Here is an 18,449-nt window from a genome sequence, read left to right as displayed (position 1 = left end):
AAAAAACGCTTAAAACGCATACATAAGCATCCCATCATTTTTAATGCATTCTGCAATTTTTGTGCACATGATGCATTTTTTTCCGCGAAAAAAACACATCGCGGTAAAAAATGCAGCATGTTCATTAATTTTGCGGATTTTTCGCGTTTTTGCCGCTATTTAATGCATTGGGAAGCTCCGGAAAAAAAAGTGACAAAAAAGCGAGAAAAACGTGAAAAAAATGCATGAGGATTTCCTGCAGAAAAATCCGGTTTTGTTCAGGAAAATTCTGCAGAAAATCCTGACGCGTGCACATAGCCTAACAATCACTGTACCCTTAATGAACTTTAGGCCGTGCTACTAGCAGTTATGTGTTTGCACGCCATTCAATATGTGGACTTGTCATTCAGCATTATCCTTCATCATCTTCTGTCAGAGTTATACATTACGCTTTCCTCTTGATGATCCTGGGAATCTCCGCTTTCAGCTATGCCAATCAATAGTGGAGGTGGTAGTGTGACACTACTGTAATATGGAGATGCATTCCATCACACTGCTGTTCATTACAGTTCTACAGGGATGTTGCATATTCAGATGGGAATGCAAATGGATGCACTCCAGTGTTGAAGGGTCATCCAACATTTCTAGCAGTGCCCATGATATTATGATGCGACAGCATATGTTCTGGAATATAGACTTCTATGTATATAGTCAGGAGCCACTGTTCCTAATCATATTTCTAATTGTGAGATCAATAATGACTTTTCATCAGATCCTTTTCTATTACTTTTTGGTTTGTGCACCGTACAGTACAGCAGTACTCAAATCCAAGTTGGAGAATAGTTCTGGTTCTGCTGCCAACGTCTATGGAGACGTGCCTGCTTGTAGACATGTTTCATGTAAGTCAATAAAAGTTACAACATTAGCAAGATGAAAACACAAGCCATTTTCTCTGATCTATCTCTACTTTTGTACTTTTTAGGGCAACCCTTGCAATTAATGCAAGGTAGGTGACCTTTATAAATATCTCAAAATGGGTCCAAGTTTTTCATTTTTCCTCCTCTCCTTTGAGGGATGGGGGCATAGCAATTTTTAATTTTTCCACTATGCAAATTGCCTCTTCTGAGAAAGAGGACTTAACTCTATAGCGCCACCTATTGGAAGTAGCGATCCTACAAGTCACAATCAACCCTTTAACGAGTCGTGCAATATGACTTAGGATAAAAGCCAAATCAGTATCTCAATTCGCAGACACGGTGTTTCGGGCTGTTGGCCCTCGTCAGTGCGAAGCATGAGAACTGATTTGGCTAGGTGAGAGGCTCTGGACTGGGATCTAAGGGGTATCGTTTCTCCTTATGGAGAGTGACATACCATCTCTGGCTTGTCAAGGTAAGGAGGCTTATTCACCGTGCAATGCTCATCTGGGAAATATAATATGCAAATTGCCTCTTCTGAGAAAAAGAGGATGTTAGGTCATTTTTTTTATTTTTGCAGGTTGAGTTGTCATTTTAAAGGACACCAAGTGGGGTGAATTGGTTAAAAATAAAACACAATTCTACCTTTTTGTTTTTTGGGTTTAATTTTTTATGGCATTCATTGTGAGGTAAAAATGACTTGGAGACGTGATTATTTAGGTCAAAATGATTATGGCAATACCAATCTTGTTTAGTTTTTTTCATATCTTGGTAGACAAAAAATGTTTTTTGTGCTCCATTTTCTGAAAGCCATTTTTTTTTCTGTTGACAGTTTGGTTATTTTAATTTTTTTTGCTTACCGTCTTTAACAATACAAATTTAATTTGATATTTTCATAGATTGGACTTTGTTTTAATTTGTTTTTACTTTTCATCTGGAAAAAAAAGGTGGTAATATAAAAGATATACCGTATATACATAGTGGCTTGCGAAAGTATTCCCCCCACCACACCTTGACATGTTTTGTGTTTTGCTACCTCACAACCTGGAACTTCACTGTTTTTTTTTTTCTCTGCTGAACAGCAATCTTCAAGTCTGACCTCAAACTCTCAATTAGATTAAGGTCTGCACTTTGACTAAGCCACTCCAAAACATTTACATGTTTCCTCTTAAAACACTTGAATGTTGCTTTAGCAGTATACGTTCGATCATTGTCTTTTTGGTTGTGAACATCCGTCCCAGCCTCCAATCATTGACAGACTGAAACAGGTATTCCCTGTATTTCGCACTATCCAACTTCCCCTTGTCTCAGATCATTTTCCCTGTCCCTCCTGTGGAAACACATACCCACAGCATGATGGTACTACCATGTTTCACTGTGGGTATGGTGTTCTTGAGATATGAGCTGTGCTGACATAGTGTTTACCTTTGTGTCCAAAAAGTTCAATTTTGGTCTCATCTGACCACATCACCTTCCTCCATACATTTGAGAAGTCTCCCATATGTCTTTTGGCAAACTCAAAACGAGCCTTACGATTTTTTGTGTAAATAGAGGCTTTTTTTCTGCCAACTCTTTCATAAAGGCCACCTCTATGGACTGTACTCCAGTCTCTGCTTGGGAACTCTGCAGCTCCTTCAGGGATATCTTTCTGATTAAAGCCCTCCTTGTCCAGGCTGAGAGTTTTGGTGGGCGGCCCTCTTGGCATGTTTGTTGTGGTACCATGTTCTTTCCTTTTGATTATAATGGATTTGATGGTGCTTCTGGAATCCTCCAATATTGGGATATGTTTTATAATCAACCCTGACTTGTACTTCTCAGCATTTGTCCCCGACTTGTTTAGACATCTCCTTTGTCTTTATGGTGTTGTTTGGCTAGTGGTGCCTCTTAATGATGTTGCAGCCTCTGTGGGTTTTCAGAAAAAGGTGTGTATATATATTGACAGACCATGTGACACTTAGATTGCACACAGGTGGAATTCCTTTCACTAAGGTCGGTTTCACACGTCCGTGTCTCCGGTACGTGAGGTGACTGTTTCCTCACGTACCGGAGACACTGACATACGTGTGCCAAACACGGAGACAGGTCAGTGTTCGTGGGAGCGCACGTATTACACGGACCCATTAAAGTCAATGGGTCCGTGTAAAACACGTACCGCACACGGACGTTGTCCGTGTGCAATCCGTGTGCCGTGCAGGAGACAGCACTACATTAAGCGCTGTCCCCCCCACTGGTGCTGAAGCCGCGATTCATATCTTCCCTGCAGCAGCGTTTGCTGCAGAGAAGATATGACTAATAGTGTTTAAAATAAAGATCTATCTGCCCCCTGCCCTCCCACCCCCTGTGCTGAAAATACTCACCCAGCTCCCTCGTTGGCTGTCGCTGCTTCCTGTTCTGGCCGCATCTTCTGTATGCGGTCACGTGGGGCCGCTCATTTACAGTAATGAATATGCGGCTCCACCTCCCATAGGGGTGGAGCCGCATATTCATTACTGTAATCGGCGGCCCCACGTGACCACATATGATTGAGTACATGGACAAATGTGTATTACCAGTCATTTAGTTTGATACAGTTCAATCCACGTTGACATTGCAGGAACACAGTCCTGTGACAAGGGGTATGGCAAACCAGTTGTCAAATTGGTCTTAAAAATGTAGGAGGAATAACGGAGGAGTAACTATTCCATAGAATTGTTAATTCCTGTGGAATACAAAAATTTCAGGTGAGTTTAGAGATCTTGGAGTGTGTTAGATAATCTCTGGATACAAGCTGACCTCCCACTTAGAGTAAAAAAAAAAGGTAAAAGAGAAGCACAATAAGCAGTTTCCCACATGTGTGGGCACTTTCATTCTATTTGAGAAGAGTAATTTTGAATGTGAAATTGAAAGGCTTGTCGCAGATTGAATTACATAATATTAAATGGCATAAGGTGGCCTGTGCAGGGCTGGGAATTTATTGCTGGATTAAAGCACCTGTCGAGTGTGTGACTTTTTCAATTGTGAGAAATTTTACAGTTCGTAAAGGTCTTTATTTGTTCTGCATTCTTGTTTGTGTGTGTTTTTAAATAATTAGTCATGGTCCCTTAAATATTTTTTGAAGATGATCGTTTATTATGAGTTGTGTATTTTGGACATAGCACTTTTATCTGCTTTTAGCAAATCAAGACATTGCCATATTCACAGAAAAAAATAATTAAGGGTTTTTTAAATCCTCATATCGAGTGTAAAAATAAAATGTAAATCTCCAGCTCTTTAAGAAACTAAAACTCCCATTGAGCCCTAACATTCATATCCTTTCAGGGCATGCTGGAAGTTAAATGGGCTGTAAACTGCTCGCCCCATACATCGCTTAGTTCTGGATGCCCCAGAGCAACGCTGATCTGATTGGTGGGGCTGATGGGTTTGTAATCCCTGCCCAATGTACTTTGATGACCTATCCTAAGGCTGGGGTCACACAACAGTATTTTCTCTCATCGGAGAGAATCGGGCTAATTATGGTAATCACACTTTGATCAAACGTAGAGTTTGTTCAGAGTGTGATCCCGTTTTCTCAGATGAGATGAAGGAAATAATTTCTCCATTTTCTCCATTCTGTCAATCCATAAAAATCGGACTACACTCAGATGTGATCCGAGTGCAGTCCGATGTTTTCCATGTACTCATTGACTAGCATGGCTGAGTGCGATCCAAATTTTGTACCAAACTCAGGCATGTTGCACAGCCCCATATAATGACATTGGTCCGAGTCTGAACCGATACTTTTTTGGATCGCACATGGATGAAAATGCTGTCATATGCACAAGCCCTATGGCTAGATCTCAATATGTTAGCCCTGGACCACACCACCTTGATCTAAATGTTTGGCCCTGATAAAATAAAGAAGCCTATGCTCGCCTCCCATGCCAATGCCGTTGCAGCGGTGACGGCACTCGCGGTCCCAGGGTTCTCATGCTGTTATTGTGACGCATGAGCTTGGCACCCAATCAACACTTGCGTCACTGACCCGTCAAGTCAGAGAGTAGCCAAAGCCCTGACTTCCTCTTCAAGTTCAATATGTGCGAAGGCAGGGCCAGTGATTCCTGCGTTGATTGGGCACCAGGCTCATGTGTCACAATAACTGCATGAGAAACCCGGGACCGCGAATGCCAACACCGCTGGAACAGCACCGGGACGGTAAGCGAGTATAAGCTTGATTATTTTAGCGGAGCCAAACATTTACCCCAAGAAAGGATTGTCCTAGTAGTGGACAACCGACTTCAACATTTCCCCCAATGTTTTGGGACGCTGCTGCCGCATGGAGAGAATAATTAAAAGTCTTATGTTCGTTTATTTTACTTATTTGCTTTTACGGTTATTATTGAGCGATTCAGACGCCTGGTGTTATTATGTCCCGGAAATGAACATATATTAATTTAAAAAGGCAAATACGTTTCCTGTTGTAATTTTAGTAACATCCCTACTCGCTGACTGCCACCCACTTATTCTATTGTTTGGATGTTTGAGGAGTGGGCAGCGGGCCAGACCAATAGATGGGGCTTTTCAGGTCTTTCCAGGTTTTCTGAGAGCATTGTGAATGCAGTGTGAAAATCCTAAATGGTTGTAAAGTTTACAAGTTGCCAGAAGAGACATTTTTGTATTTTGTAAAATACCATCAGTATTGTCTGCTGCTTGGCTATACAATACCTGGGTGATTTTATATATCTCTATAGAGATATAACGTTATGATATTTACATACAACCTAACCAAGACTGAACCCTACTGCACGTTCTCAGGTTATCTAGTTATATACCGTACATACAGATACCACTATGTCTAATATGCAAATATGTTATATCCTTGTGTTCTGATTTTGATAATCCGTAAAGTTTAGTTTTTCAGTGCTTTCAGTAAAAGTATTGACAATGCAACATAATATGGGGAATTACTATGCAGGGCTAGTAAATCATCGGGAGAGCCAGCTCGTGGGAACAGTGTTTTATTGATAAAAGATGATTATTTTAGGACTGGGGCAACATTTAACAGTTATTGGAATGATCATGATTGAGACAGACCAACTACATAGGGTAATATAAAATAAAAAGAACTAAGGTTTATTGCTACTGTATTTCAACATGTGTTACTGGTGTTTTTTTTTTTTTTTCATATTATTTAAGTAGCCTTTTGTTGAATTTCATGGAAGTAACATTATGGCAGTTAAATGAGGAAGTCAATTAAGTTACCGTAGTTAATTTGTAAGCGCAGGAAATATAATTAAACAGTATAATAGTATAAACAGTTTCACCATATATTTCTTATTTTTTTCTTTAAAAGCATAAATTTACAACATATTATTTTATTAAAATTATCTGAGGTATGAAAACGGGCAATTGAGGGGCTAACCTGACTTTAAAAGAGCATTAACCTGGAGATGAATGATGAAAGTAAACCAGCTTTATAGTTGCCTTCACTAGCTAAGAAGCCAAACCAAACAATCCATTTGCAGACATATGTTTCATGCTTTTAGCCCCTCATCAGTGCAAGGCAGGAGATCTGATTTGGCTCAGTGAATGGCCTCTGACCAGGGTTGGACTGGGGTCTCTAGGAGCCCACCTTACAGCTATATGTAAATACCTGTAAGCCATTATCCCTGTTATAGTGGAGTGTTGGCTGTAAAACACAGGCGGCTCCTGCACATCTACTCTACACCACCATAACTAGGATGTACAATTACTGTACTTTGCATTAAAGGGGTTATTTGATGAAAACAAGTTATCCCTGAGCCACAGGTTAGGTAAGTGATGACTTATTAATCGGTGAAATCTGACCCTTCAGAAACCGCACCGATCGGAAGAATGAGGAATTTTTATCTCTGACAGGCAGGGCTGTGGAATCGGTAAGCCAAAAATCCGATTTAAACTTTTGGACTCCCAACTCCTCAGTTTCCCTAACCCCTAGTTTGCCTCCACGACTCCAACTCTACAGCACTGGCTTACTACTGAGCATGTACATAAAGTGCAGCACAGATTCATCTCAACTAAAAGCTGAGATCAGGAACAGATCATACATGTATAGGACCTTTCATAACTTTCCAAAATTCTTATGAAAACCTGCATAGCACATATTGCGTTGAACTACTGTACTCAATTTATTATATATTGTCTGAGTCGTTTCATATTATACAGACTCCAACTCAGACTCCGACTCCACCAAAAGGACACTGACTACTAGTGTTGAGCGATACCGTCCGATACTTGAAAGTATCGGATAGTATCGGCCGATACCCGAAAAATATCGGATATCGCCGATACCGATATCCGATACCAATACAAGTCAATGGGACGTCAAGTATCGGAATGTATCCTGATGGTTCCCAGGGTCTGAAGGAGAGGAAACTCTCCTTCAGGCCCTGGGATCCATAGGGATGTGTAAAATAAAGAATTAAAATAAAAAATATTGATATGCTCACCTCTCCGGCGGCCCCTGGACATCACGCTGGTAACCGGCCGGCTTCTTTGTTTAAAATGAGCGCCTTTAGGACCTGCGAATGACGTCGCGGCTTCTGATTGGTCGCGTGCCGCCCATGTGACCGGCACGCGACCAATCAGAAGCCGCGACGTCATTCGCAGGTCCTTAATTCCTAGAATTAGGAGTTTTGTGAATGAGAATGGCGTCGCGGCTTCTGATTGGTCGCGTGCCGGTCACATGGGCGGCACGCGACCAATCAGAAGCCGCGACGTCATTCGCAGGTCCTAAAGGCGCTCATTTTAAACAAAGAAGCCGGCCGGTTACCAGCGTGATGTCCAGGGGCCGCCGGAGAGGTGAGCATATCAATATTTTTTATTTTAATTCTTTATTTTACACATCCCTATTGATCCAATACCGATACCCGATACCACAAAAGTATCGGATCTCGGTATCGGAATTCCGATACCGCAAGTATCGGCCGATACCCGATACTTGCGGTATCGGAATGCTCAACACTACTGACTACACGACTCCAACTCCACAGATGTCTGACTGCAGCTCCATTCATCCTCTTTGGGTCTTCCAGAAAAAGCCAAGTACAGCATGCAAGTACTTCAGGAATGAATGGATCAGTGGTCAAGTCGTACATGCCGCTCCATAATAATGGGGATAAAAACTGCACATTCTGCCAATCGGTGCGGGTCCCAGCAGTCCGACCTCACTAATCAATAACTGATCCTTAGGCCACGTGGCCTAAGAATAGGTGATTACTTGTTTTCACCAGAGAAGTTTATATTTACTACCGTGTAATAGTCACAGGACAGGGAGGGGTTAAATGTCCATGTATTTAATGGGAATCTGTTGCCGCATCTAAACTTTGAGCATACAAATTATAGAGTGCTGAGGAGCGTGAAACCTGTATGTCTCAGATCAGAATGCTTGTTGTTGAGAAAGCATCTTTTATCACTTTGTATAAATGACCTCTTCCAGGCTGTGGGGAGGACTCTGCCTGGAAGATATCTCTGCCTCTAGAGATTACCGGTATTTTAACTATAAGTAGGAGTTACCAGTGTGAGACATAGAATTAACACAGAACACGAGAAATGAAATTTGTCTTCATGCAAACACATTTGTTGTCTTCTGGGAAGTCTGTGTTGGTTTCAGCATTGGGAACTATCCTAAGATCTTTAAAAAGAAAAAGAGGATTGTTAAACAAGTTATCATGAATTCATTCATGTGCCCCTTCATGGTATAATGTTCCCCCCCCTTCTTAGTATAATTTCCCCCATTCTGTCTCCCTTCCTGATATAATTTCCCTCATTCTGTCCCCCTTCCTGATATACCATAATGTTTCCTAAACTGGGCTCCTTCTCAGTATAATTATCCCCATCCTGGACCGCTTCTATTAATAATGTCCTTATCCTGGGTTCCTTTATGGTATAATGTCCCCAATTCTAGGCACCTTCCAATAATAATGTAGCCTGTTCTTTTTTAACACATAGTCAATGGGAAACTGATGGAATGTAGATATGTTTCACTAAGGCTATTGGCTTCAGTGATTTGAAACCCAGAAGTTTGCCCCAGCATAAAGTGTTGAGAGGGGTTAATCGGCCATTTTAAGGCCTGGGTTTTTGTAGACAAACATAGAGCAGGTGGGAGGTTGTCCACCTTATCTCCTCTTCATGGTGTTGTCTGGGATGTAAATAGCCAGCGTTTTGAGTCCTTCAGGGTTCAGTGTGTTTGGAGAGACTAACTCCTTGATAAATGCTTGTGCTAGTGCTAAACTGAGCCGTGTGTGTTTGCTAACTCTAAGTGGGTAGATCCCCGTGAAATGTGGATTGTGAGATACCATTTTGTTTTTTGTTATGCCCAAAGCGCCGTGTTTATTTTTACTTCACTAGGGTTTATGCCGCATGTACTTAATAAAACATTGAAGGACTTGGAGGCAGTGTTTCCATGTCTACCTCTGTGTACCACCGAGTGAGATGATCTACCACAACATTAAAAGAAAAAAAAAATCTTCTTACCTTTCCCCAGTCCCACGACACATGTTGCCCTCTTCTATAACCAACGCAGGAGCCAGCAGCTGACTTTGACTTACCCGCCATGGTGCATGCTGTCACTACCATTCGCCGCCTATCACATGCATGCCAACATCAGCTGCCGTCCTTTGATTTGCTTGTGGCAAGTATTGCTGTCCAGGGAGCCGGTGGGAGCTCTGCACTGTAATACATTGTAGCTGGATGTGTAGCCCTGGACGCACATCCAGCTGAAATAGATGCCAGTTTTGGTGGATCCCCTCCAACTCGGGGCCCTGGTACAGCTACATCGGCGGTATGTCCGCCAGTGCGTTTTAGAGGTGTTATCATGAATAGCCTGTTCGCTGGGCTCTCCATCAAGGTGTCATGACTGTCACATAGCCGCGACACATGCTGCTGCGGAGCTGAACAGCTGATCAGCCGTCACGATCCAGGAAGCAGCTTATTCAGTAAGCGCTATAGCTTGCCGAATAAGCAGGGACCCGATCAAATTCGCTCATCTTTAATCATGATTATTGATATGTTGACATTTTACCTTGCTGTATGGTTCCTCAGATCATGGAAACAATTGATCATTAGCTTAGTTTTAGGGGAACTGCAGTTACCTCATTCATTACCTAACATACTAGCAAATTGAGTTACTCAGCTCAACCTGCGACTCCTCCATACTTCATACTAAAGACAGTACCAAGGTTCATTCCAGAACCTTTAGCTTTACTTGTGTATTAACGATATCTTTTGTATGGAATTCTTTATCTTCCTTGACATGTGATTGGTGTATGCATGATTTTATGTAATTCCTAGATGTTAATGTGGGCATTGTGTCGGGATGTGAACCATCTCCAAGGACACATAAAAGTGGAAGGTTGATACTTTGCGATTTTAAAAGTTTTCTTAGCTGTGGTTTTGTTCTTCGCACCAGTCAACTTCAGTACTAGCAATTGGCATGTGCCCCACAGGAAAACAGTCATACAGATGCTAGACGGTAGTTTCCTGGTGGTTGAGGGTAAAGTGCTGTAAATCTGTCTTCAGCTTCAATTTCTGGGGTGTTGTCCTTAACCCATATCTGATTTTGGATGTGAAGATATTGAAGATAAGTAAACATATAGCAAATTAACTATAAAAAATGTCATATTAGTCAAAGCTGAATTCTGAAAACTAGAACTGAGTGTAATTTCCATTTAAAGAGAATAAGTTAGCAGTAACTACAGTTTATGTCCTTCATTCATCCTCCTCGATCAGACGTACTATTTCTCTGCTTTGTTGTTGCATACATTTTCGAGAGGTGGTGACAATCTATATGCCTATTATATCGCGACTGGTTATTACTTGGCTAAGTAGGACTCGTGAATTGGAAATTGGACTTAGTATACACTGAAACATGTCTAACTTCAGAAGTTTGGACACCCAGCTGGATTTGCAGTTGAGTAGCCATAAAAAAAACTAAGTTCTAACCATTATGGAAGCTTGTCATGCTCTTTTCCTGCCTTGTAATTGTTGCCTATACCAAATGTAAAATACTACATGTTCTGAGATCTGCACTGCCCGATAGTATAACATTGGGCCGTTTATCCTATAAAATGATCTGAATGATCTGTCGCTGATCGGTTAGTGCACATCTAAAACGTACTTAGGCTTTTAAACCATAACTGATCAGCAAATATTTACCGATTGGCTGTAGATTAAAGCTAAAATAGCCAACTTTATTTTAGCCCAATAACACCACTTAATTCAATCCTAAAATGGCAAATTATATTTAGAAGACATACGTTCACACTTGTGCATATTCTCTCATCGGAGAATCGGGCCGATTATGATAATTACACTTGGCTCAAACTCTTAGGGCCCCTTCACATTAAGCGACGCTGCAGCGATACCGACAACGATCCGGATCGCTGCAGCGTCGCTGTTTGTGACCACAGCGGCCGGAAAGCAGAGCGGTGACGTCACCGCTGTGCTTTCCGGCTGACCGACGCTCACAGACAGTACAGGAGGAGTGCAGAGCACAGCGCTGGAGGACAGACAGCGGTAGGTAAGTATGTACTGTTTGTTTTTTTTACTTTTAGGATGGTAACCAGGGTAAACATCGGGTTACTAAGCGCGGCCCTGCGCTTAGTTACCCGATGTTTACCCTGGTTACCAGTGAAGACATCGCTGGATCGGTGTCACACACGCCGATCCAGCGATGTCAGGAGGAGTCCAGCGACGAAATAAAGTTCTGGACTTTCTTCAGCGACCAACGATCTCCCAGCAGGGGCCTGATCGTTGGTCGCTGTCACACATAACGATTTTATTAACGATATCGTTGCTACGTCACAAAAAGCAACGATATCGTTAACAATATCGTTATGTGTGAAGGTACCTTTACAGATCACCTTTGTGTGATTCGATTTTCTCAAATGAGCACAAATGCGGAAAAGACTGAAAACGTAAATTCTCCACCTCATCCATTGCCTCTGTGTGCGTACATTGGACTGCACTCGGATGACATCAGAGTGCAGGTCGATGTTTCACACACACCCATAGACTTGTATGGGTGTGCACTGTCCGAAACGGCATGAGAAAAAAATTGCTCATCTGCACTGCTCCATAGTATAACATTGGGCTGAGTGCTATCTGATAATACATGGCATAGCATCTGTCTAGTTATACGCTAGTGTGAGCGAGCCCTAGAGAGGCATGACATTTAATTGACCCTCTACTTTATGTAGGATTAATCTCTAGCACACGGGGAGTAACTCCACTAGTCATGGCTACTGTCAGCATACCACCAGTAGTCCTCAGGCCCTGAGAATAGTCTGTGTTCAGTATTTTGAGATACAAAGTGCAGTATTACAACATTACTAAAATACTTCTTCGTTCTTGTGTTGCAGTAATGTTCACATGTGCTCATGCCATTTTGTGGACTCGCTTTGATGGCCAAACATATACTGCCCAAATTGATCCATGTAAAATACATGTGAATTGATAGTTAACCAGAAGCATTGTGTAAAATGAATATTTTTCGTTAGGCCGGGGTCACACATGCGAGTTCAATGCGAAAAACTTGCGAGAGTCTCTCGCATCAAGTCCTGGCACTACCGCCAGCACTTGGGACCAGAACGTGCGGCTGCATGTACAGTATTTCTATGCAGCCGCATGCTGTGGTCCCAAGTGTTGGCGGCAGTGCCGGATTTGATGCAAGAGACATACGCGAGTTTCTTGCATTGAACTTGCAAGTGTGACCCCGGCCGTAGTCTGAAAATGCTGGATATGCTGGTTATTCTTCAGCAATAGACCCTTTTTACTCCCGATAAATGTCACTTTATGGTCTTGTTACCTAAACACTTTAACTACAAGCCTCTCAAAGTTGCCGGAACTTGCTCATTTCGGTGGAACAGGGTGACTCTCGTATTTTTATGAGGGCCTCCTGACTCTCCCCTGACATTGATTTTAGCTACTCATCTTTGCTCTCCTAAGGCCGGGATCACACTTGCGAGAAACTCGCACAAGTCTAGCATCTCAGTGCCCGGCACTGCCGACGGCACTCAGGACCAGAGCGCTCAGCTGCATAGAAATACATTCAGCCGCACATTCCGGTCCCGAGTGCCGGCAGCAGTACCGGGTACTGAGATGCGAGACTCGTGCGAGTTTCTTGCAAATGTGATCCTAGCCTTACAGATACATCCCAGCCAGAGGTCAATGGCAGTAGCTAATTTTTCCTCTCCCCACTAAAAGCATACATGCTCTTAGACCTCATTTTTTATGTATCTAGTTATGTTCTGCTAAGTTGAATATTTGTTTTTTCGTTTTACAGCATATACATATCCAACATTATCTGTTTCTGGAAGGAGACAACTTGTGAATGCTGGAAGCAAATTCATAGTGTCTTGCAAAGATTCTAACCCAGTAGAATGGCATCATCAAAAGCTGGGGTATTTGAAAGCACGACCTGTTTCCCGTTCACAACTGCAATCATTCAATGACGGTGTCAACCTCCTAATCTCCCAGGCTGAACGCAGACATGTTGGGAAATATAGCTGCTTCACTAAAGGGATTGCCCCTACAGATAACCAAACCTTCTATCTCTTCGTTAAAGGTAAGTCCGTTATGTTTTGCCCAGTACCGATTTCTTCAAACCTTTAAGAAAAATACTGAAAATAAAATAAATGGAGCTAAAATTGTTGATATTCAAAAAGTCACAATTGTTTTGTTTTTTTTGTTGTTTTTTTTCATATAGATTCAAGTAATCCATTCTTTGACATTCGGGGATATTATGATGTGAAAGAAGGTTCAGATATTTCTGGAATATGTTTTGTCTCTGACTCGGAGGTTTCAGATTATTCTATAAGAAAATGTGACAAATCCTCCTTACCGGAAGGTTTTGTCTATGAAAGTAACATTGAGACTGGCATTACCATAAAAAACGTCCAGCGGAATTTCATTGATTGCTATATGTGTTCTGTGAATCACGCTGGAGTTTTGAAGACCTCACAGACTTTCAGATTGGTGGTGACTCCAGGTGAGTTGGATTGATAGCTGACCTTTTTACTGTCTGTTGATTTCACTTAAAAGGGGTATTCTCAAGTTTTGAAAGTTATCTCCTAACCCTGGGATAAGGTATGGCCATTAGATCTCTGAGGTTCTGACATCTGGGACCTCCACTGATGATGGAAACTGGGTTTTTGAGTAATGGAACGGAGTGGTTCTTAATGGGACTACTAGAGGTAGCAATAGCTAGAAGTAGCAGTGCACCTGATCGGCCACCACTCCATTCACACTGAAGCCTCAGTTCTCAGGGGGAGTGGGGATCACAGCAGTTGGACCCCCAGCTAATGAAGTGCAATGAAGATTTCATTTTTCACTCCCATTACAGCGGCTGTTTGTGACAAGTGTCATAAATGGATTGGCTTTAGTTAGCTGCAGGAAACTGAGCAGTGTTGGGCTATGTTCACACTTTGCGGATTCCACTGCGGATTTTTCCGCAGCAGAATTCCAAAATCCGCAGTGAAAACCCGTCGCGGTTTTTACTGCGGATTTATCGTGGTTTTTACTGCGGTTTCTTCTGCTGATTTTCATCTGCAGTTTCCTATTGGAGCAGGTGAAAATCCACAGAAAAGAAGTGACATGCTGCGGAATGTAATCCGCAGCATGTGCACAGCGTTTTTTGTTTCCCATAGGTTTACATTGTACTGTAAACTCATGGGAAACTGCTGCGGATCCGCAGCGGTCAAATCCGCTGCGGATCCGCAGCAAAATCCGCAAAGTGTGAACATAGCCTTGGGCTGAATTTTCCCAAGCAAAGTCACTTTAAGGTTGGGATCACACATACGCGAGATACGGCCGATTCTTGCAGGTGAAAACCCAGTTCTGGCGCTGGCTCTCCAGAGCGGAGCGTGCAGCTCCATGTATTGCTGTGCGGCTGCACGCTCTGCTCCGGAGTGCCGGCGCCAGAGCTGGGTTTTCACCTGCAAGACTCGGCCGTATCTCGCGTATGTGTGATCCCGGCCTAAGAACAAATCATTGGGTTTTATTCTATACTGTGAAGTAATGAGTCGGAGGTTTCTTAACCCTGAAGCTGTTCTAAGAAGTGAGGTAAAACCGCTTGTGACCCGTCTTACACCACTTTCTGAGTGGAATCCACCTGAAAAAGACGCCGTGTGCACATAACCTTAGCTTGCTGCACTGTAAACACGTTCACGTGACTTAAATCGAAACATTCCAAAAATGATCCTGTATCCGGTGGCAGAGATAGGCCTAGAATTAATAATGCTGACAACCTATATCTGAAGAGCAAGTTTTCTAGCCTGAAAAAAACCATGTTTCTTGCACTATTTTGTAACTTTTTTGAGGGCAGGCTTTTTTTTTAAAGATGGGTTATTGCATAAACTTTTTCTGTAGAGAGGCCTATGGGAAAATACATTAAAAAGAAAAGCCTAGAGGATACTAAGTTCAGGAAAAAAAAGAAACGGACAACATGTAAAAGCCTACAGTCAGTATTTAGTCAGAATTTCACATCGGTATCTGTAAGCCACAAACAGGAGAGGAACAATCATAGGAAAAGCATAATAGAAACATATACACCACTTCTGTATTTATCACCCACTCCTGGTTTTGGCTTACAAATACTGGTGTAAAATACTGACCAAATACTGACTGTGTGAACATGGCCTCAAAGGTTTTTTTTTTTGCAAATCTGCAGCATTTTTCATCCGTTCAAATAAATGGTAAAAATCTGCTGCAAATACTCCAAAGTGTGCACAAAGCCTTAGGAGAAATTTTGAATCCTAATCTGTGGTGTATAGAAATTGGAATATTTTGTATAGTGGATAAGAAAATGTTCGTAAATATAAACCTTTGCTTTGAAAATTGCTGTTAGAAAAAAATCTCACACATGCATTTGCCTTATTATATTTTTCTTAAAGAAAGCGGTAAATTAGGAGTTTGCCAATTTTTGCATTTTCATCTATGCTGGAGAACATTAAGACCAATTTGTATATCGTGCACATTTTTCTGCGTCCCATTGCATAAAGAACGATATGACATTTGTATGGTAGCGTTCTGCTAAAAGTCTCTCCCAAGCCGCCTGCAAAATGACTTTTCTTCTAATTCACTGAATGAAGTCATGATGCTGAGCTTCAGCTGGAGCTTCACTGTCTCATCCATTAACACGTGACCCCGGCTACTAATGATCTTCCATTCTTCCCTGGAGTATCTTGCACTCTCCCTCATCACATAATAGGCATATTAAGATAAAGTTCTCTTTCTAGGCTCAGATACATCTATGCCAAAAATCAGATTGAAGCCAGTGGTGAAAAAATGCGTTTTTACTTATTTCTGTGAATGTCCACATTAAGAAGTCATTTAGATTTTGTCACTAGACTGTACCTGCAGTAAGGCTATGGTTACATGCAGCATTTTTGCTGTGGTTTTCAGCAGCCAAAACTTGCTCTTTGGGCAGAAACAATGCTGTGTTCACATCGGCCCAGTTTTAGCGTTTTTCACTGGTTTGACACATTTTTGGGGCGTGAATTACATGTGTTCTCTGTCTACAATGTTTAATGGAAACCTGTCACCATGCAAATGCAGTCCAGCCTACAGCCATCATGTAATAGAGGAGAAAAAGATTTAGTATAAGGCTACGTTCACATTTGCGTTGTGCAACGCCCAACGCATGCAAAACGCATGCACAACGCAGCGTTTTGTGACGCATGCGTTCATTTTTTGCATGAATTTTGGCGCAGAAAAAACTGCATCATGCAGCGTCCTCTGCGCCCTGACAGTTGCGACAAAATGACGCATGCGTCACAAAACGCAAGACAACGCATGTCCATGCGCCCCCCATGTTAAATATAGGGGCGCATGACGCATGCGTCACTGCGGCTGCGCCCGACGCTGCACCGCACAGCGCTAATGTGAACGTAGCCTTACCGGTGTTTTATCGCTCGCTCCCACTTTCGATTAAATCGGACGAATGCAATCAGATTAAAAATCGGATTCCGTTCGTATCAGTTTAATCCTATTGTTCACTTCTGAGTGGCATTTTGTTTTCCTGCTCCGATCTGATTGCGATCGGACAGGGAAAAAAAATCGCAGCATGAAGTGATTGCATGCTGAATTCAGATCGCACTCACCCATATAAGTCTGTGGGTGCGTGTGAAACATCACACTGCACTCTGATATCACCCGAGGGGAGAGCCATTCCCACCGACTCCGGCAGCAGAGGAGATGGAGAAATTAATTTCTACGTCTTCTCCGCGGCTGGGCTGCAATTTTGTCATGTGTTAGGATCGGAGCACAGAGCACTGACAGTCACTGATAGCGCCGTGTTCTGGACCAAAAATCCCTGAAAGAGCAGAGATTTAAATAAGGAAAAAACGGGTCACACTTTCAGTATTTGGTCAGTATTTTACCTCAGTATTTGTAAGCCAAAACCAGGAGTGGGTGATAAATACAGAAGTGGTATCGTGTTTCTATTATTATACTTTACCTCTGATTGTTCTACTCCTGGTTTTGGCTTACAAATACTGAGGTAACATACTGACCAAATACTGCTAGTGTGAACGTGGCCTTATACTGAAACTTCCCAGAAATCAATTTATTGACCTAATCTGCTCCCTATGCTCTATAATATGATGCCTGCAGATCAGACTGCATTTTCCTGGTGACAGATTCCCTGTAAGACTATGTGCGCACGTTGCGGATTAGACTTAGGAATTTCTGGTGCGGATTCTGCCTCTCCTGGCAGAAAACGCACCTGCGGATTTGTTGGTTTTTTTTGTGCGGCCCGCAGCGTTTTTTGTGCGTTTTTGCTGCGGTTTTCTTGGGGATTTGCTGCGTTTTTTTACCCCTGCGGTTTTCTATAATGGAATGGGTACAAAAACGCTGCAGATTCACAAAGAAGAAGTGACATGCTACTTCTTTTAAACCGCAGCGGATTTTCCACAAAGTGTGCACAGCTTTTTTTTTCTCATTGATTTACATTGTACTGTAAATCAAGTGCGGATCTGCAGCGTTTCTGCACTGCAAAAAACGCTGCGGATCCGCAGATAATCCACAACTTGTGCACATACCCTAATAATAGTTTTTTTTATTCACCACAAACGCTTTAAAAAAACAGCGAAAAGCACAGCAAACAAGATATTTGGGGGGGGGGTTTGCATTGTTTTTTCATGTTTTCATTGCTTTTTATGGATGTAAAAGCACTAAAAGAATTGACATGCTGCATATTTCAAAAACCTCATAGCTTTTACTGGTATTATAAAAAGCAATTTTCAATTTGCAGAAAAAACACAATGTGTGACTATAACCTAATGTTTACTTAAGAGGTGTATTTACATGATGATTGATGACCGAATTGAGCATTCACTTGTAGTAATTTTTTTATTTTTTTTATTTCTTAAGTTCAAAAACTATTACCATTGCTTTCCCTAACAAAATCCAGGCTGGTTGTGAAAGCAGGGGAACCGTTTGAGGTGAGCTGTGTGGTGAAGGATGTTAACATTGTGGAGGTCAACTGGATAGATGCACCCACCATGGTAAGCAAAGGCTTCGCTTCCTAATGTCTAGAGGCGCATCATATGAGAACCCAACGTG

At 42.1% G+C, this 18,449-nt stretch overlaps 1 protein-coding gene across 4 annotated transcripts in view; it reads left to right on the top strand.

Moving 5' to 3' along the window:
• The window catches only part of KIT (KIT proto-oncogene, receptor tyrosine kinase), a 70,041-nt gene that overhangs the window by 24,677 nt on the left and 26,915 nt on the right, over positions 1-18,449 (top strand). For all 4 annotated transcript variants that reach the window (XM_069744467.1, XM_069744466.1, XM_069744465.1 and 1 more), the window contains exons 2-4: positions 13,171-13,452; positions 13,594-13,875; positions 18,258-18,391. In XM_069744467.1, coding sequence (XP_069600568.1) covers positions 13,171-13,452; positions 13,594-13,875; positions 18,258-18,391 — 698 coding nt within the window. The remainder of the gene's footprint in view (positions 1-13,170; positions 13,453-13,593; positions 13,876-18,257; positions 18,392-18,449) is intronic.

The sequence above is a fragment of the Ranitomeya imitator genome, chromosome 1, assembly GCF_032444005.1.
Source record: "Ranitomeya imitator isolate aRanImi1 chromosome 1, aRanImi1.pri, whole genome shotgun sequence".
Lineage (NCBI taxonomy): Eukaryota > Metazoa > Chordata > Amphibia > Anura > Dendrobatidae > Ranitomeya > Ranitomeya imitator.
This window is presented reverse-complemented; position numbering and strand designations above follow the sequence as displayed.